Consider the following 21,363-nt stretch of genomic DNA (forward strand, 5'->3'; position numbering starts at 1 on the left):
TCACCATGAATCTAATTTTATGGGAGTCTTTATTGTTAATATCCTTTGCAGCTAATATAATCTATGCCATGCTAATGTGCAAAACGTGTGAAGATTAATAACTCCACAGTAGTGTAGAATTAAGGGATTAAAACATCTTTTTCTGCAAATCATCAACGTGGGGTCATGCTATCTGTCTTTTATTATGTATACCACTGATCCACGCTCTTGTGTAAACTTAATTGTGCATTAAACTTTTGCCCACTTTGCAGGCTATAACAGATCTCAATGCATGGCATACACAGCTAGAGTCAAGCCAATTTGTAGAAAGTGTCAAGACATATTCCCCCCTTTTGCACAGATTTATGGAACACATCAGAGGACTTTGCATTGAATGGATGACTAGCCTAATACTGTGCAATACCAAACAGACAGGACAGATTGCCGCCTAATGGCATACATGAGAGCTAATGCCAATCATCATCTTTCTAGGACAGAGACTAGAATAATCATCCCAGCATACACAAATACAGCTGACAGATACTGAGGTTAACATATGTAGGCTACTCTGTCATGCCAGGGACATGATATCTAGTCTAGATTATGCAATGGAGCCAAAAATGATAAATGTAACACTAGAAGTGCATAGAAACCCTGTTGTTGCCTCTGCATGTGCAAAGACTAAATAGGCAACATTTAAAAAAACAAAAACAAAAAAACACTGTTTATACCAGGGGTAGCCAAGTTCGGTCCTAGAGAGCTTCTGTCCTTCAGAGTTTGGCTCCAACCCTGGAAAAAAAAAACTATAGCCATAGTAGTCCTAAAGACACTGGTTAGCTTGTTCAGGTGTGTTTGATTAGGGTTGTAGCTAAACTCTGCAGGACAGTTGTTAGGAACAAACTGGTATATACTACCATTTTTTTTTTTTTTTTTTTTCATAAGAAATTACTTTTTTCTTCAGAAAATTAATCAAAAGTGGCAGACTTTTACATTGAGACAAAAACTCTTTTTCAAATAAATGCTGTTTTTTTAACTTCTATTCATCAAAGTATCCTGAAGTATAAAAAGCATCAAGGTTTCTACAAAAATAAGGAGCATAACTGTTTCAACACTGATCCCAATCAGAAATGTTTCTTGAACAGCAAATCAGCATCGTTAGCCTCATAGCATAATTGCCTAAGTCTTTTTTTTTTTTTAAATATGACTTAGGCAATTATGCTATGAGGCTAACGATATCAGATTGATTTCTGAAGGATCATGTGACACTGAAGACTGGAATGATGATGCTGAAAATTCAGCTTTCTATGATTTTAATTAAAGAAATGCAGACTAGACGAGCATAAGAGACATCTTTCAAAAATATAAAAAGGTAGTGTTTAAATAAAATATATAATTATATGTTAAATATAATAATTAACAATAATTTATGTTACGTGTGTGTGTGTGTGTGTGTGTGTGTGTGTGTGTGTGTGTGTGTGTGTAAGTAAAAAAATCACTGAACACAACTTTCATTTTATAGACCAGCATGGAAGAACACTGTATTTCCCAGAATGTCATTACCAGTTCCTTTTCCTGTTATTCCGATTATTCATGCTATGAGTGGCCAATTCATTATAAATTTAATCTCAATTCACATTCAAACAAAAAAAAAAAGAGCCAACACTGGATTGCCATCTTTCCTCTGTATTCGTCCTGCTACTACTTGGTAATCTTGATAATCTCTACTTGGACACCACATTCCCATTAGCCCAATAACCAAAATGACCAAATTGCAACACCAGTACATTGTGTTATTTTTGCCTATTTGCTTGTTTTCCATAATTATACAGCAGCTGAGGTGTTTCACACCAAATTAAAATTTTAAGCCAATATTCTCACAAAAAAAAGCTAGCTAGCTAGCTGCATGCTCTTGGCCCTTCGACAATTCAACCACCTTCTTTGCTGTAAATAACTGGGCAGTTGTGTGCCAATTACAGCTTCGTGAGTATTTTCCACCCACAGTTTTTCAAAGAACCCACACAGTGTTTTTAATACACTGCATTGTGGTTTGTGATCCAAGAACCTCTGTGCCATGTTCATAAATGACCTTTCACCAAAAGCTGATTAAATATCTTACACTGATTAGAAAACAAAAGCTACATGAAAAAAGAAAAGAAAAAGTATAACAGTTGCCATTCAGATTTATGTCCTACCTGGTGTCTCCCCAAAAGGTTTCTGTGGTTTGGCAGTCACTCTGGAGTTGCTTGGCTGTGTGGTGCTGTGCCTCTTAGGATGCACGGTTGTAATCACCGCATACGTCCTCTGGGGGCTGCGTGTGGTAGTGCTAGTTATGGTAACTGTGGTGGTGGAGGGGGCTAAAGAGGTGACGGTGGTGTTCGGGGTCACCTTCGCCTCCTCCTCAATCACCTCGTCTGCCCCTGTAGGGCCCCAGTCAATAAATCCTGCCACTGTTGTGGTCCTCCCCTCCAGGGAGTCATAGCCGTCCCCTTTCAGCTGCCTCCTTGAGCGAGATAAATGCAGATTTAAATCAGATTTACTCCCCTCCGGTAGTGCAACCAACTTCCCTTTGTCGGAGGGGGTCCATTTACACTCCAAACAAAGTTGTCGTTTTTGGAGAGACCGGCGGTTTTTCCGCCCCCACAGTTTGGTGCCTCCCAGCTCCCCATGGTTACCTAGTGATGGCAAGGGAGGGGGAACACCATGAAGCAAGACACCCAGAGTCCTCAAGTGCTGGCCGTTGAGTGTGTCCCGGGTGGGCAGAGGGTGCGGCTGCCGGCGGGGCACTGATCTGGGCAGTAGTTTGAGGGTAAGCCCCTGGCCCGCTGGTGCACACAGAGACAGATCCATTGTGAAATGTACAAGGATGAAGAGGATCCACATTCTACATCCCAGCATTCCTCCAGGTCTCCAAGCAACCATGGAACTGGAGAGCAGAAAAAAGGAGAGAGAAATCAGCCACATTGGACAATCTCAATCAAAGTGTGTGATTTCTGCATCACAGAAAGAGTACGCGTGCACAATTTACACAACTTATTTACCTTAAAGACTCTCTTATTAGATCTTAGGACTGACTACAGTAGATTGGGCTTTACGGTACTCTTTGTAATGTCCTTATTTCCAACACCATTTTCCAGTCTAGTGATTTTTGCTCTAGGCTTCGTTCTGCTCTGTGACTCACTAAGTTTTCATAAATTGAACTCCAATATTAATTAGATGTGTGATTGTCCTTTAACAGCTAGATGCTAAAAGCAGACTTCAATGTTGTTTTCAAAGACATTTACTTTCTAAGTATTAACCCTCACACTCTTCAATTACTCGGCTTTGTAAACAAATTTTCTTGTAGCTGAATTGGTCTCATGACACTAGCAACATCAAGGTCATGGGTTTAAACGTATTGAAAAATGTCTTGCTGGAATGCATGGTATGTTGCTTTGGCTAAAAGTGTGCTAAATGTCTGATATGTTTTGGAATCTCCTAAAATTAGTGTCTGTCAGTGATCTAATGATGAGCCACAGACTTATTCAAAATAAACATAGCTATAAAATGTATACAAAATAAATGTATGAAAACCCATTTATATTATATTGAAAAAAAAAGAATTAAGTACAAATTTAAAAAAAATACAATTAATTATATTATATATTTATATCATTTTCCCCACAAACTATTTCCAAATATTTTGTTCCTAAATGCTGTCAAATAAAATAAAATAGCAGCAATTAATCTCATGATTTCTTAGTCTTTTAAAAGCAGAATGAACTAGTAATATGATCAAATTGGTGATTGTAAAAATAAATAAATAATAATAATAATAATATCACATTTCATTGTTATGAGAGCCATAAAAAAGCATTTTGTACAATTTCTCTCAATATTTTCATGGACACCCTTGCACCCCCTTGTGGTCCCCTGAGGATCCCTGAAACCAGTTTAAAAACCACTGGTAAAATAACAGACTCTTCAAACCATAAAATGTCCCATTTCCACTGTGATTCTACCTCTATGATTTGTTTTAGCTGGACTTCTACTTGAAGGGTGCTGTTTGTTTTGTTTTTAATTTCAGAACCTCAAACACATTGGAGTGAGCCGCCATACCCTCAGCTCGTCTAGAAGCCAAGAGTCTCTATTGATCCAAACAGAAAGAGACTTCATCAATGCATTTCTGTAATCTCTCCTGTCCTTCCACTATTGGTCACGGTCAAAGGCTAATTTAGAGGGATTAAAGAGCCCACACCTAGGCCTATGCTTAATGGCTTTTGCTGTTGATTTGAGTTTAGAGATGATGGATTTCTATTGAGATATCTGATCTATTGGTGAACCAGCTTGTCTGAACCAACAAGTCCAAAACATAAAGTGTAATATTTGAAAATCATATATCTGAAAATACTAAAAGAGTTAATAAAACCACCATTCCAAAGAGGAAAAAATTCCCTTTATCTAAAGAGCTCTTTCATTTACCTGTACTTAAGAGTGTGTTTGGCATGCTGCTTCATCTGTTCATGATGAAGCAGCATGTTAAGATGGATTCTTCAAGCACACTATGAGAGGGCCCTTGCTCTCTATTTTCCCCTCTTCTAGCCTCTCTTTACATTTTTCTCCGTTGTTATTCAGAAAAAAAAGCGCACTTGTGGTATCTGGTCTGACTGAACTGGGTCAGAACCTTGGGTTGGCCACTCAACAGAGATTTTACCCCACTAATAAGGTCCTTCAATCCCATTGGGCTGGACCCCGAGGGGCCTGACTCACACTCCCAGTGCTAATGTGTTACATTAGAATGTAATTCCTGTCAGGAACATCAATGTATTTACTTAAGGAGACTTAACGGAACCGATGTTGTGCTATTAATGATCACCCGCCCGCTGGTTTTTGATGAAATTGGGTGGCTGCATTGTGAATTCAAGGAGGCTGATATGATATTAATGAGGGCTAAATTAATGGTCACACAAGACAGGGTGTGAATTAGAGTGAGAAACACTGAGGACATTTTTTCATGAATAACCCCTCCCTGCTCTTTTCTTATAACGCATCAGCTACGATTCGGGTCAGTTCAGCATTGTGCAGCCCATTTAGATTCTCCATTGTTATTCAACACGTCAGCCACAAAGCAAAGGTCTTGTTTTTATTTCGATTTTCAAAGTACCCAATTTGAATTTCCAGACTACAAATACACACATTCAGGATCCAAAATTAGCTTTTTGCCATACTGACCAATTAAGATGGTCAACCCTCCCTACTCCTCATCCGCGCACTAACCCCCCAAACCCCACCCCCAAATCCTTCTTGTCGGTTATTGGCTGGAACAGTTTTTATGTTTCGTGGTGCGGGTTAGCCCAGTTTGTTTTTCTTGCCGTTTGTGGAGCCTGGGGTGTCTACAGAGACCGCGTTTTTTTTAGTGTGTTCAGGGGACAGGCAGCTAGCGGATGGTGAGGAGATGTTTGCTCTATGTGACAAAAAATGTTTTGGCCCAAAAAACGTGTGACATCGCTTAGAGCACCTTTAATAAAATGACCAGCCAACGGGTGAATAACAGTACTTTATTTTATTTACTCACCAAACTTGCATTATGTGCAGTTTTGATGAAAAATAAAAAATAAAGAAGAAAATACAATAAATCAAAACTACAAGAATTTCCCCTTTTGAATATTCATTAGGTTCATGTTTACTATGTTTGCAAGCTTGCATAAGATTTGTGCTTAGTTGCTTAGATTTAACAGCAGCACAAATATAGACTCACTGGGAATATATAATTTCTTTTCTCATCCATATTCATGATAATGGGGGGAAATATATAATTTACTTAATAAATGAAAGTGCCAAAATAACAAATTTCCTGAAACAAGCAAGTTAAAAGAAGCAGCTTGGGAGTTCCTAAAAAGTTAAATGGAAAATATGTGATCTGAAAAAGCCTGAAAGATTATGATAAGACCATCTCCTTTTAAATCTCGCTCTGTTAAAGGGAATAATATTCAAAACACTGACTGAACTGATCATGAGTTTGACCAAAGTCCTTTTAGGCCATCTTTGAAACACACCAGACAGCTACTTCCAGTCAGATATGCAAAACAGACTCCAGCTCTGTGGAAAGACTGAAATCTCCAAAACTAATGCCAAGCTTATATTTCATTAGCATTTAACAAATCACCAATAAAACCTGCCAAAATAATATGAGAAACGTAATATATTTAGACCAAAGCAGGCTAAAAAAGTATTCACTGCCAAAAAAAACAAACTTTTTTCCTGATCAGCATTTGTCTTCTTTTCTAGTAACATTATCTAAACATAGTAAAAACGATCAATTTAATGAGTAGCAAAATTGTGAGATGTTCTAATACATGTATTCTTTATATATTGCAAATAGTTTTTATGCATAAATGAAACATAATTTAGTGGTTTCTAAAATAATTAGCCAGTGTAACAAAAACTATGCCTAAGAAAAAATATGGAAGCTTGTTTCCGCAAAGGAATAAAAAAAAAAAAAATGAAAACATAATTGCGACTTTTTATCTTACAATTCTGACTGTTTTTCTCACAATTGCGAGTTAACATCTCGAAATTCTGACTTTTTTTCACAATTGTACACATTCTGACTTTTTTTCTCAGAACTGCGTGATATAAACTCACAATTCTGACTTTTTTCTCAGACTTGCGTGATATAAACAGTTTATTTTTGCAACTTTTTATCTCACAATTGCAAGTTTATTTCACGCAATTCAGAAAAATAATAATAATATAAACTATATATATATACAGTGAGGAAAATAAGTATTTGAACACCCTGCTATTTTGCAAGTTCTCCCACTTAGAAATCATGGAGGGGTCTGAAATTGTCATCGTAGGTGCATGTCCACTGTGAGAGACATAATCTAAAAAAAAAAATCCAGAAATCACAATGTATGATTTTTTAACTATTTATTTGTATGATACAGCTGCAAATAAGTATTTGAACACCTGTCTATCAGCTAGAATTCTGACCCTCAAAGACCTGTTAGTCTGCCTTTAAAATGTCCACCTCCACTCCATTTATTATCCTAAATTAGATGCACCTGTTTGAGGTCGTTAGCTGCATAAAGACACCTGTCCACCCCATACAATCAGTAAGAATCCAACTACTAACATGGCCAAGACCAAAGAGCTGTCCAAAGGCACTAGAGACAAAATTGTACACCTCCACAAGGCTGGAAAGAGCTACGGGGAAATTGCCAAGCAGCTTGGTGAAAAAAGGTCCACTGTTGGAGCAATCATTAGAAAATGGAAGAAGCTAAACATGACTATCAATCTCCCTTGGACTGGGGCTCCATGCAAGATCTCACCTCGTGGGGTCTCAATGATCCTAAGAAAGGTGAGAAATCAGCCCAGAACTACACGGGAGGAGCTGGTCAATTTCCTGAAAAGAGCGTGGACCACCGTTTCCAAGGTTACTGTTGGTAATACACTAAGACGTCATGGTTTGAAATCATGCATGGCACGGAAGGTTCCCCTGCTTAAACCAGCACATGTCAAGGCCCGTCTTAAGTTTGCCAATGACCATTTGGATGATCCAGAGGAGTCATGGGAGAAAGTCATGTGGTCAGATGAGACCAAAATAGAACTTTTTGGTCATAATTCCACTAAACGTGTTTGGAGGAAGAAGAATGATGAGTACCATCCCAAGAACACCATCCCTACTGTGAAGCATGGGGGTGGTAGCATCATGCTTTGGGGGTGTTTTTCTGCACATGGGACAGGGCGACTGCACTGTATTAAGGAGAGGATGACCGGGGCCATGTATTGCGAGATTTTGGGGAACAACCTCCTTCCCTCAGTTAGAGCATTGAAGATGGGTCGAGGCTGGGTCTTCCAACATGACAATGACCCGAAGAAGCACACAGCCAGGATAACCAAGGAGTGGCTCTGTAAGAAGCATATCAAGGTTCTGGTGTGGCCTAGCCAGTCTCCAGACCTAAACCCAATAGAGAATCTTTGGAGGGAGCTCAAACTCCGTGTTTCTCAGCGACAGCCCAGAAACCTGACTGATCTAGAGAAGATCTGTGTGGAGGAGTGGGCCAAAATCCCTCCTGCAGTGTGTGCAAACCTGGTGAAAAACTACAGGAAACGTTTGACCTCTGTAATTGCAAACAAAGGCTACCATACCAAATATTAACATTGATTTTCTCAGGTGTTCAAATACTTATTTGCAGCTGTATCATACAAATAAATAGTTAAAAAATCATACATTGTGATTTCTGGATTTTTTTTTTTAGATTATGTCTCTCACAGTGGAAATGCACCTACGATGACAATTTCAGACCCCTCCATGATTTCTAAGTGGGAGAACTTGCAAAATAGCAGGGTGTTCAAATACTTATTTTCCTCACTGTATATATATATATATATATATATTTTTTTTTTTTTTTTTTTTTTTTGCAATGTTAAACCCAGATTCATTTGATTTATTTGTGATTTCCAGGAGGACTTACAGCTTTGGTCTTTCTGTGTAAAAGATCTGCTATTGTAGTGAAGTCCAGTGTAATCCAATATCATGTTCCCATCCCATTCATCTTGCATTTGATGATCATTGCAATTTCAGCAAATTTGAATAATTGGCCTGGCTCCTCCTCCTCTTCATATTGTCTGTGGTTTCACTGATTCATACAGAATCTGGAACTTCAGAAGCACTTGTTCCTAGAGCTCTGAAGCTAAAGGTTACAGACACTTAGTTTGATGATGCAACAAATGATGGGGAATGATACAATAAAAAGGGTTTATTAACCATTACACTCTTTTGACTACTTGAACTTTCCCTCTCTTCATCCCTTCCACTCCCACATTTCTCTATTCTTCTCTACATTAACATGTGGATTCATTGTGTTGCTCAGTCAGTTCTGATTAGTGTTGCAGGGTGGAACCGGTCTTATTTGACTCCCTCTTATAGACAGTCATTTAGTGCCCCTCTCAGGACTAGATGTCAAAATCCAGCCATGACTAACACATCACACAGCATTTTTACAACCAGCAAATAATACCGACAGCTATTCAAGTAATACATATACCATAAGGTAGGCATATATAAACCATATATTTATGGTTTGATGTATTAAACAAGTTCATACAACATTTCAAAAACTGTTGAGGATAATATACACAAAAAAAACCAAAGGCTAATTTTCATTGTGGTCCTCTTATGTTTACAAAATGGAAGAACAGATCATATATGGAGAGAAAAACACCATCAAGTTGAGCAACTCACAATACCTCACCTTTAAAGTAATGAAAAACAAGCCTTTTTTTTTTACTTCCTTTCTAAAAACAACTTTAGGTTTGGTTTAGGCATAGTTGCTTGTAATTATGCATAATTTACTGTTATTACTATAGTAAGTACATGTAAGATATGTGACATGCACACTGTATAATAAAGTATTACAAAAAAAATGCTCAAAATCTGCAAAATTTTCCAGGTCTAAATGAATTTTTTAATCTCATATTGTCAATGTGACACCACATGTTACACAAAGGAATATCAAAAACATACACATGCAAAGCCTTATACAGTATATCCAGAGGGATTATGGTAAGCACTGTCCCAGGTTATTATTAATGAGATCAGACGTTTGGTAGATAAGCATATGGCTGGTGGAAAATACAGGAACATCCAGTACTAGTTACTCAGCTGTGTTCAGATCCGATGAGTGAATGTCTTCACACAAGACAATCAAGTGCTGTGAACTCATTTGTTCCATTACGAATCATCACACATACTCTCTCCAGACACAAGAAACGCAACTTGAGAAACCAGACTCGAATGGTTTCTGATGGCAAGCCAAATGCTCACTGACATATGACTCATGGTCCGATTTTTCAGCTAAATTACACTTCAGAGAAGTGTTGCAAATAAATATGGATTCCATGCCTGTATTTTGGATAAGCAGGCAGCTTAAATGTGAGTCAGTCTGATCCTCATACAGCCGAATGAATCCTTGGATCAGTCAGTTGGTTTATACTAAGCAGAGTGAAAATAACGGAAATGTAATTGAACAGGTAGAATTATCTGTATTTACAAATATTACTAATCTATTTTATAAGATAACCCATGGTAGTCTGAAAGCATCAAATTGGCTAATATTTACTTCCAATGACACATAATAATGAAGATATCCAATCTAATTTAGTTCTTATAGTCTGTATTTATACAAATGTATGGAATGCATGCCTACTAATACAGTCCCCCTGCTGTTTTGCTTATTAAAAAAAACAGGGTGATCAGATTAGTATTCATAGCTATTTGTATGTAATGTGTACACATGCATTTTTTGTAAGATGGTGTTAGAAAAATACCTTAAATTCGATTAAAAGATTAAATTCGACTCATAAAAGTCACTTTGTTTGACTGAATTTAAAGTCACCATGAAATCAAAATGGACAATTCTTGTTTTTATGGAATACTTGTGCTCTCATAAATACCTTCCCTTTCAATTTTAACAACAACCTGTCACTCACAAGAGAACACAGCAATAGCAAACCGCAATGATCCAATGATCCAATCAAGTCCTGGCCTACATTTTTTAGCCGTTTAACTCAGATATAAGTCACAATAGGGAAGAAAAGACTATCACAACTTACATTTCATGCCAACTTCAATTGCTATGTTTCCATCCAAAGTTGCAAATTTAACTTATGTGCAAAATTGTAATATCGCATAAAACATTTGTGAATAAAGCACTTTTTCCATCCAGTGAGCCAAAAAGAAAAAAAAATCACTCCCTGATAAACTGGCGCTAAATATCACTAAGAAAAATGGAAGTTGCTGCAGTATAGGAGAAGCCACTGTATATAGTAATTTCGTATATAATAATTTACTCGCCCTTCAGAGCACGCAGACGAAATGCAATAAAGTTATCTTGCTTTCTGAGGAGGATGCCTGCTGTTTGGGAACACAGTCGTGTAACAGTTCTGCCAGGTAATTATACCAAACCACTTTGACAACAGACTTTGCTCAGGCATTGCACAATGACACTTTTTTTATTTGCATTTTTAAAATGTATGCACATTTTGGCATTTCTATCCAACGTTTTTTTATGCGATATCACAAAATGTGCATAAAAATAGGTGGAAGGAAACATAACTAATTATAATCAAACCTCGCCAAGCAGGAAATATAAGCTGAGAATATAGCTCAATTCAAATGCACAAAAAAGTTAACGTGAATACCAATTAGACCGCACTGCAAAAACATACCATCATTGGACACAATTGCACTTGTCTTTTATATATGGTTCATAAATGAACTGGAAGGATTTCACGTTACATATTTAGAGACTGGCAGTAATGAACAGGCAGCTGTTGCCCTCACACTGGCCCATTAGCACATGAGCGTATAGGTAGCGCCGCATCAGAATATGCTTCCTGCTGGACCACTGGGATATAAATGGCTGTTTCACATGCTCTGATCTGTGTGCTACCGAACAAGTGTGTGTGTGTGTGTGTGTGTGTGTACCACTGGAGAGCTCAGCTGTGTGAGTGTTTGTGTGTGTTGTGACTGTGGGGGAGATATCTCCAACAGCCTTGCACTGACATTTCATATCCCTGACACAATGATGACAGAACATGACTCCCTCTTCACACATACACCCTCTCAACACACATATACATACGCGCGCACACACACACACACACACACACGCACGCACACACGCACGCACACATACAATGCCTCAGAGAGAGAGAGAGAGAGAGAGAAGTCTTAAGGCTTGTAATGATAATAAAATTTTAGTATGCCAATGAAAAAAATTTATTAAAATTTTATTCATTGCCAATGAAACTTTACAGATTCTCTAAACCTTTTCTTGAAACCACAGCAAAAATGAAATGCTGCTGCAAAAACTAAATGCTACCTCTATATAAAAAAGTTAATTTAAATGTTTTAAGTATTATTAAGTATTATATTAAGTATTAGAATTAAAGTAGGTATTATTAGTATTATACATATTAAAGTAGGGAAACAAACAATGTTTGTTTGTTTCCCAGTAAAAAATAATAATTACTGTTACCATGATCAATAGAACACGTACACTAATACCACATTGTATATACTGTATTGAACTGAACAGCAGTACTTATTTGTTTGACTTAGAAATGACCAGTGGAAAGCTGTTCAGAAAGTATCTCTTAGTAATTACATGAATATAGAAGCGTCAGAAGCAAACTGGAAAGACATGACAGGGGTGTCTGCGTATGTGAGTGTGTAATGAGGCTTAGCCAAGGAAAAGGACAAATCTCTGCTCTCTCATTGGGGAGATGTGACGTCATTGCAAAGCCCTGCCATTTACTCGCTGTAGGAAAGATTTCACACATTAATCTGCTGACAGGTCTTAAGTAGTACAGCAAATCAGTGAGATTATCTTCCCAGTTTTTCAAAGATATGCCTGAGCACTTCAGTGTAAAGAAGTTATTTCTCCAAACAGATTTATGAATCAGCAAAAAAAAAAAAGTGCCATACCTGCAGAAATAAGACATAAAAGTCCCAAGAAAGTGCACTGGGATTACACTGAACAACATTTTCTTGAGTTGTTTCAGAGACGTGCTAGACAGCTGGTGCTGTCTGGAGCTGAGACTCAAATCAAGTGAGCAGCAGGTCTCTCTTCAGCACCTTGGACAGCGCCTCAGCTTCTGGCTGCCAGTCACAACTGCACAACATTGGGAAAAGATGTCAGGGCAAGGCATGGGTGGGCAAGAGTAGAGAGAAAGCTCATTTGTTGTTTTTTTTGTTTGTTTACTGTCAGTAAATTGGTTGTGACTGGTGGTTGCTTCACAATGAGACTTTCTAGAAGCCTCATCCTCTCTGTTCCTCTGAATGAGCGGCAAACCTCCACTTGCATTCATGTATACATCTTGCAACCTCCAATCATTGCATTCGGTCCAAAAAAAAAAAAAAAAAAACCCAAGTAGAAACATAATTATCATTAAATAATAATGTAACCTGTATAATGTATTATTATAACGTTAAAAACGTACTTTTGTGTAATTTTAAGTTTTAATTTTAACCTTTAATATTATAGTGATGTACCAACTGTGATTCCCTGTATAGTTTATAGTTTATAGCATTAGTTGAGAGATATTTAAATTTGCTAATGATAGCCCCTAATTAATCAATATCGAATCGAATCTCAAATCAAATCGCAACCTTGTAAATTAAATCGAATCGAATCGTGAAATTTGTGTCAATGCCCAGTCCTATTATTATCAATATTGAAAACAGTTGATGCCTTATATTTTTGTGGAAACCATGATACATTTTTTCAGGATTCCTTGATTAACAGAGAGTGCAAAAGAACAGCATTTATTTAAAACTGATTTTTTTGTAACAGTTTAAAAGTCTTTAAAGACACTTTTGATCAATGTAACGTGTCCTTGCTAAATAAAAGAAGTAAACTACCTTTCAGTAGTAGGCTAATCATAAAATAAAAAAAATTCAGGTCAGTTCAGTCACATTAAATTACATACTTGTCTTCATGTTAATGATGGTAATGTCATCCAGGGTGAGCAAAAGATTTCTTGATTTATTTGACATTCAGAGCATTCATCTTCTCTGGGTAGACAGGGAGTAGTACTGAAGATGCTACTATGCTGAAGATTCCGAGAAGAAAACGTAAAAATAAGTAAAGATGGAGGTCATTTTGAAAACCGCATCGGCATAATCCATCATGTGTTCATACAGTGTTGGGGATTTCTGATAAGCATCATGGCTTGTGGCTCAAGAGAGCATAAGTGTTAGTGAGCAAGTGGGTCGAGCAGCCCTGAAATGATGAGATCCTCCAAACACTCAGCACTGTACACACATACACAGCAGCACATGCATACAGTAAATGTGTGCCAGAACACACACACACACACAGTTCCTGTCCATTCAGCCCATCTTTCCTGGGTTGTATAGTGAGTATCTCCCTGAGCAAGTCTCCATGCTGCTTTTCACACACCTAAAATAGAACTCCGCAGATACAAGAATCCTTTCATTTGCATTGCGTTAGAAGAAGAAGCTCATGAATAGCTCCATGAGGGTCCTTTTGCTCTCTCTCTCTCTCTCTCTCTCTCTCTCTCTCTCTCTCTCTCTCTCTCTCTCTCTCTCTCACTCCCCTCACGCATTTCTTGCTCCGGGGGCAACTCTTCGTGATCAAACATGCCTATTCATCTAACTGGATGGAACTGCCTAAATGAAAAGCCAGAAAGATAGATAGACAGATAGACAGAAAGAAACAGAGAGACAACAGCATCAACCGTTTTTCTCTTTATCTGACAGTGATATTTGCCTTTTCCAAAAGCAGTCTGATGGAAAACAGATAACTGATGACCTCCAGTGCATTCGCTTTATCCCTCTCTTCTTGCATTATAGAAGGAGACTTTAAAGTTTGCTTTTGGGATCTCCCCTACACTCGGACAGAGAAAAGGACGGATTTCTTAGTGCCTGACAGGAATAATACTGACAACCGCCTCTCCAAAAAAAATGTATGCAAAAAGACCTATAATAATAATGAAATAAATGTGGTTTCTATGGATTCATCAGTAAAACGGAATGGACAGCCCACATGTCCTCGCTTATTCCGGATCACTGAGTACCTGTCTATAAAATAGGCCTCTTTAATGCTCAGTGGCTCAGTGTAATTCTAAATGACAAGCATCAACGTTGTTTAATTCTGGTCCTAAAACCACAGGCTATATATGCTCTATTAATAATCTATGCTTTCAGCTCGGCTGCACTACGAGGTTGTCTCAAGCACGGGGCGTGGGAGCAAGACGGGAAATGCGCTGTCTCACCTGCACACGGCCTCACATGTAACCTATCTGCGATGCCCACAGGCTTTTCTAAAGTTGGACAAACAGCAAGCCGTGAGGGAGCATGAAATACAACTAGAAGAGGGGAACTAGATTTCTTACTGAAAAAAAAAAACTATAATTTTATTCAAAAAGGATTAAATTGATCAAAAGTGAAGAAATGTATAATGTTACAAAAGATTTCTAGTTCCAATAAATACGGTTTAAGAATCCTGAAAAAAAGAAAAAAAAATCAGTTTTCACAAAGATATTACTCAGCACAACTGTTTTCAACATTGTTAATAATGAGAAAAGTTTCTTGTTCACTAAATCAGGATATTAGAATGATTTCTCAAGGATCATGTGACACTGAAGACTGGGGTAATGACTGATGAAAACTCAGCTTTGCCATTACATCACAGGGAAAAATTATATTTCAAAATAGAAAGAAAAAGCTATTCTTCTTCTTCTGAGGTAAATTCAAGGCTTATTCCACACAGCCCATCTACTTCAAAACTCGTTGAAAAGCAGAGGAATAATGAAGCTTGATGCAGTTTATAGAGGTGAAGGGGGCGTTTACAGGTTCGCGTGGTTCACGATTGCCATGTGAATTGCCTGTGCAGCATGTGGTCACATTAAAGGAGTAGTTCACTTTAAAATGAAAATTCTGTCATCATATACTCACCCTCATGTTGTTTCAAACCTGTATGAATTTCTTTCTTCTGCTGAACACAAAGGAAGATATTTAGAAGAATGTCAGTAACCAGACAGTTTTTGGGTCCCATTGACTTCCATAGTATATTTTTTTCCTACTATGGAAGTCAATGGGACCCAAAAACTGCCTGGTTACTGATATTCTTCTAAATATCTTCCTTTGTGTTCAGCAGAAGAAGGAAATTCATACAGGTTTGAAACAACATGAGGGTGAGTATATGATGACAGAATTTTCATTTTAAAGTGAACTACTCCTTTAATAATAATGAGAAGACAAATGAGAAACTGTACCTTTCGTTGGTTTCATATGGATTACATAAACAGAGAATATTTGTTTTCGATATGAATTACTAAATTTAAAAGTAGACACTTCAACTTTTCTAAGTCATATCTCTCATGTCTGTGTGGCAGGTATTCGCTGGGTTTCGGTTCATTTTTGTCACGTGTTTCAGAAAGAAGTTCACAGAGATTGAGACGGCAGAAAGCACACCCTGTTTGTTTTCTTTATTTTACAAATAAAGCGCAAGTTTTGTCGTTATTGTGAGTGTACACAAATAAAATGCATCAAAGTATGCTTTACTCGTTTCTGTATGACAAAAAGTGACGGCGTATTTTAAGTTGTTTCCGCTGTTATGAGAAAAAAAATCCAGAAGGACGAGCCAGCGTATCCGTTGACCCAAGAAGATTAAATGATAATAATATTTCACAATATTACTGTTTTTAGTGTATTTTGTTACAATGAATGCAGCATTGGTGAGCATAAGAGACTTCAAACACAAAACAAAACAATCTTACCCACTCCAAATTTTTGAATAGTTGTGTATTTTACAAAATGTATCTCAATAGCAACTATTTAAAGTCTTTGTCTTTTCTTGTACTAAAGAAACTATTATTTTGGTACTTGGTATCAAATGCTGGTCAGGACTCCAAAAAGCTCTCAAATGGCTCCCGAGAGAAAAAAAAGTGAGAAAGATAGCCGAGAAGGATTCACAATAGATAAGAAACAATGACTTGTTCTTTTCACTGTCTTTAATAAGAGTTTATACCTTTAAGGCAGAGTGGATGAGAATAATAACAGTTGGAGCGAGGAGAGAGGTCAACACTGCTGCATTTTAAAGCCTTAAGGTCAGTTCTGGCTCAAGCGTCTGAGCAAAACGCCTGTCCAGAGGAGCAAAAAAGCAAATTATGAGCAGTGCTGGACTCCATTTTCTTCTGCACCGCCAGATTAATCCTGCCATTCTACTTCACGAGTCTCCCACCACACACATATGGAGCAGTAAAGACAAGACACTAATTAAGCGACAGTGAAGGAGAAGGAGAGAGAGAGTTTCCCTAAGCAGATCTGTGAGATGAGATTACTGACCTTACTGAACATAAAGGAAGATCAGTGTAGAGGAGCCAGAGCGCTGCTGAGATGATGAATGTGGATGTGTGTGTGTGTGTGTGTGTGTGTGTGTGTGTGTGTGTGTGTGTGTGTGTGTGTGTGTGTGTGTGTGTGTGTGTGTGTGTGTCTGTCTGTGAGTGTGTATAATGTGCCCTTATGCCACAACTTGATTTGATGGTCAAAGCAATTTACGACTCGGCACACCAGAAAATTCATCAATACATAAATTACACACAGATGAGAGAGCCTGCAACTCAGAAAGTAATCCTGAACAATATTCACCCTCATTTTCTTATGTTACCTAAAATACTCTCTGGCTCTGACCTGCCTTTAGGAGTATCTATAAAGAGGACCTATTATTATTTTGTTTACATTTTTAACTTTCTTTAGTGTGTAATGTTGCTGTTTGAATATGAAAAAGATCTGCAAAGGATCTAACATGGTTATGGTAAGACATATCCGAAACGCGTTCAAAGCGGTTGACCAATCACAACACACTGATCCAGCTGACCAATCAAAGCACATTGCGCTTTTTGGAAGGAGGGCCTTCATCGGGACAGGAACTAAACAGACGTTACTGACAGACTGGAAAAAAGAGGAGCTGCAACAACGTAAAATAAGGTGTCATGAAAACATATTCTATAGACCCCCGAAACAAAATCAAGAAATAATATTAGTTGTCACTTAAAGTCTGATTCATTGAGGTCAGAACAAAGTCCCTTTAAGACAAGTCATTTCACTCAGCGCCCATCTTTGAAACGCCTCTCAGGAATGCAAGTTCAGCTCCTATCTCTTTGAATGGGGAAACATCAAATTCTCCAAAAGTGTTCACCAAGCTTACGATTAAATTTAATATTTGAAATCACCAATGAAATCTCACAACAACTGTCTCATAAATTTTGATTCTAAACGCTCAAATCATGACAGAAAACAAATATTTTCAGGCTGGATCAAGCTAATGCACATGAGCAGTGGAAGCGCGCATCTGACTGTTACTATGGGAACCGGAGCTTCTAACAGCAGCTGCAGTGATGTGATGACTTAACCAATTGGCAATTGAAAGGGCGGGACTTATTCAGACATATTAAGAGTTGCACTTTTCCCCATTCAAAACAATACGAGTGATGCATATTGTAGAGCGGCAACCTTCCAGTCTCTCTCTTGAAGCCAATACGGAAGTGACTTAAACTGCAATTCATCAACTGGCTGCTAGAGACAAGGGAGTCCAAAACGGAGTCAATTCCATATATGCCCCATGTTAAAATTCCCAACTTTAAAGCAGAAAAAAACATATTTACAGCCTGGTACAAAAATTGGTTTTGGTCTATATAGCTAATTTTGCCCTTCAACTGTGAGGGGGTGAATTTTTTTTATAACTCATCCGTTTAAATTATATCAAGCCTTAAGTTCTGCATAATTAAGGGCGTGGCCACTTGAGTGACAGGTGGATTGCCGCTGCTGTCACTACTAGCAGTTTGTCTGCTGTTAGCGTCACGTCACCTCAGCTTAATTTCAGCCGCTGAACTTGACATCTCTGCCGTGTTTGTACTTTTTTTCGGGATTATTTCATACAATTTAATACACCCATTATACCTTCGCCCACGCCTTTGAATTCCGTCATTGTCAAGTATCGAGGGAACAACCAGCGCTGTTTTTCAGTTGGATTCTTTTGAGAACATGCACTACCCACTAAACACTGGACGTCGGATAGAAGTGCAGATCATGTCTATATTGGGTCCGTCAGTCCATGACCAATTCTGGACATCTATTTGACGTCCAAACTAGGTCCACTATTTGGACATCCAACCATGACCTAACTTGGATGTCATATTGACGTCACTTTGGATAAATGCGTCTGCCAAGTGTATAAATGTAAATGTTAACACATGGTACAGAAAAAAAGTCCTCCATCCTTTTGAAACATGGGACTAAATTAGTCTAAATTTGATGTTGAAAAGACGTCCACAACCGACCACATTTGGACGATAAATAGCCCTTACACGGAGGTCCCACGGACGTCAACATTAGACGTGCGTTAGACGTTGAAAAAAGACATCGCCTGGCGTTACAAAACAACCCCTTTAGTGGACCGAAATTGGACGTCCAAAAATTAATTAGAAAAGACGTCACTCCGATGTCACATTGCGCAGTGGGATAATGGATGTCTGACAATTTCGTTGCTTTTTGGAGTTTTCATTAAAAAACGTCTATAGATATAGAGGCTACACTCGTTCTGCGGTACCGTTGCTCTCAGGGAACAGATAGACTTTATGCTTATTTACCGTCAGATGAAATCCTGCAGGTGTCAGTGCTTTCTCCGTCCATGCAATAAATGCACATCCTTAAATGAGCGAGGATTTCTAGCACATTTACTTGAACTTCTTAGGTAATATCTATGGTTTGACCCATTTGAGAGATGACCAAAATCAGAATTTAAAATGGACTAAATAAAGCTCTCTACGAACTCGACATGCGATGCTGCGCTGACTGACATGTATGCGCATGAATCACTGTCACACGCACATGCTCAGAGCATTATTGTTACTGCATAATACATTTTAAACTAGCAGAAATAATACAGCATCACGATACACAGTCTCACTTTTAGCTATGTCTTTTAACTATTATAATATTTTGAAGGGAAGAAACAGGAACTTTAACTTTTGGCTTTACATCATCAAGTCAGCTGTCACTTTAGCGCAAGATCCTGTGCGGTCGCACACTTGGCACAGCCCTTGCGACTGTACTGAGCTAACTTGATCACGTCGAGCTAGGCGGGCGTAGTTTCAGCAACCAGGCACCTCAGCTCCACCCACGTCCCGCCTCTTTGCCCATTTTCTGTTATCCGGGAGTGATGCGCTGCCAAGATGGAGACGGCCGGGTCCGCCCACTTTTGGCTTAAAAATGCTCTTCAGAAACCTACGGGTGACGTCACGGACATTACGTCCATATTTTTTTTACAGTCTATGGTTTTTTACAATCTTGTGTTATTCTATAGTCTTTGGGTCAGAAGAATAATGTAAAATATTTTTTTTTCAATAAATAATCTAATAATAGAATAATGAAGAATTTAAACTAGCTCAACTAATTAAAGTTTTTATTTTGTTAGCCAAGTGAAAGTGAAATATTTACTGTATAGATTAAATTCGGGTATAAGTAAATTAGGGTAATATGGTATCATACATTAATATTATTAAAATTACTCATGGGTTTAAACATATTAAATTCATGCTAGTGCATCTAAAACATTTTTAGTGTAGCATTCCAGAATCAGTCATCTGATAGATAAATGATTCATGTTGAGTATGCTGTATTGCATAACTGCAGGAAAAAAAGGCATAAATAAAACTGACTTGCATTCCAAAAACAGCAGGAACCCTGATGCACAACGCAACGTCATATTGCATACTGTTGAAGCATGCCTCAAATATCAAAGCATTTAACTTACACACTTAACTACATTCTAAGACTGAACTTAACACACTTTCAGACTGTTTCCAACGACTGGAGCAGATTTTAAACACCGACTGTGAACACCGACTGAACACAACAGTCTGTGACGCTGTGCGCTTGAGCATGTTCAGTCGTACGTATAAAATTACATTCATAATCGGCCTTACAATCGTCAAGTGTGTCCCTGACTTCTCAGCCGACTGCTAATCAGGAACAAAACACTGAGCTCTGTCAAGGAATACCACTGTCTTCTTTTTCTTAGGGAGAAAAGATATAGTTTTGCCCATGTGAGGATGTTCAAATCTTCCTCATATTGAAGTCTTCAGTAGAAAATTAATTGGTTAACCAAGCATAAAGCCGGTTTGATGGAATCATCTTTAAGCAGAAAGCTCCCCATGAAGGCAAATATGGAAAAGTGTGGAGAGGGCCGTGGGGGTCTGAAACCGTCACTGAAGCTGAATTTTATCTAAAATGCTGTCTGGTTTCAAGGTCATGACTCAAATCTCAAACTGGGCATCAAGTTTCAAAGGGGTGAGATTCATCAACATTTAGGTAAGGGATAATGAACATAATGATAATGATAATGTCCTCATCATCCTGTCGGGGGTTATTTTGAGAGAACCACCGGCTGGATGTACATTATCCCGCTTATTACACGGCTACTTGCCACATAAGTAAATAATAAGACACAAAATATTGATCTGAGTTTAAATATTTGATTAGGTCTTTGAAAGCAAAGCTTCTGCGGAGAGAGCCGTTGCAACCTGGAAAGTAAACGGACATTTAAGAGATACGGTATACCGTCATTCATATCACTTATTACACAGCATTTCGCCACACAAATAATTATGGGGATAAGATACAGTATATTGATTTCAGATTAAACTGTTTTAAAATCGTACCTGTTTGTATCTCATAATCCAACAGTGTACAAAACAATAGTCACAAAATGGCAGCAGCTGCGTTTGTATGAAACAAGAGAAAGCGAGTCCACGATACTGGATGTACACAAAATACTGATTCGACTGAGTTTTAATATTTTATTAGCTCAC

The 21,363-nt window shown here is 38.0% G+C and overlaps 1 protein-coding gene across 1 annotated transcript in view; it reads right to left on the bottom strand.

Moving 5' to 3' along the window:
- Window positions 1–21,363, bottom strand: part of ajap1 (adherens junctions associated protein 1) — a 53,821-nt gene that overhangs the window by 23,498 nt on the left and 8,960 nt on the right. Inside the window, exon 2 of the mRNA XM_084138501.1 lies at window positions 2,172–2,902. Within this exon, the coding sequence (XP_083994627.1) occupies window positions 2,172–2,902 (731 nt within the window). The remainder of the gene's footprint in view (window positions 1–2,171; window positions 2,903–21,363) is intronic.

Source organism: Abramis brama (assembly GCF_963993115.1).
Source record: "Abramis brama genome assembly, chromosome: 16".
In the NCBI taxonomy this organism is placed as follows: Eukaryota; Metazoa; Chordata; class Actinopteri; order Cypriniformes; family Leuciscidae; genus Abramis; species Abramis brama.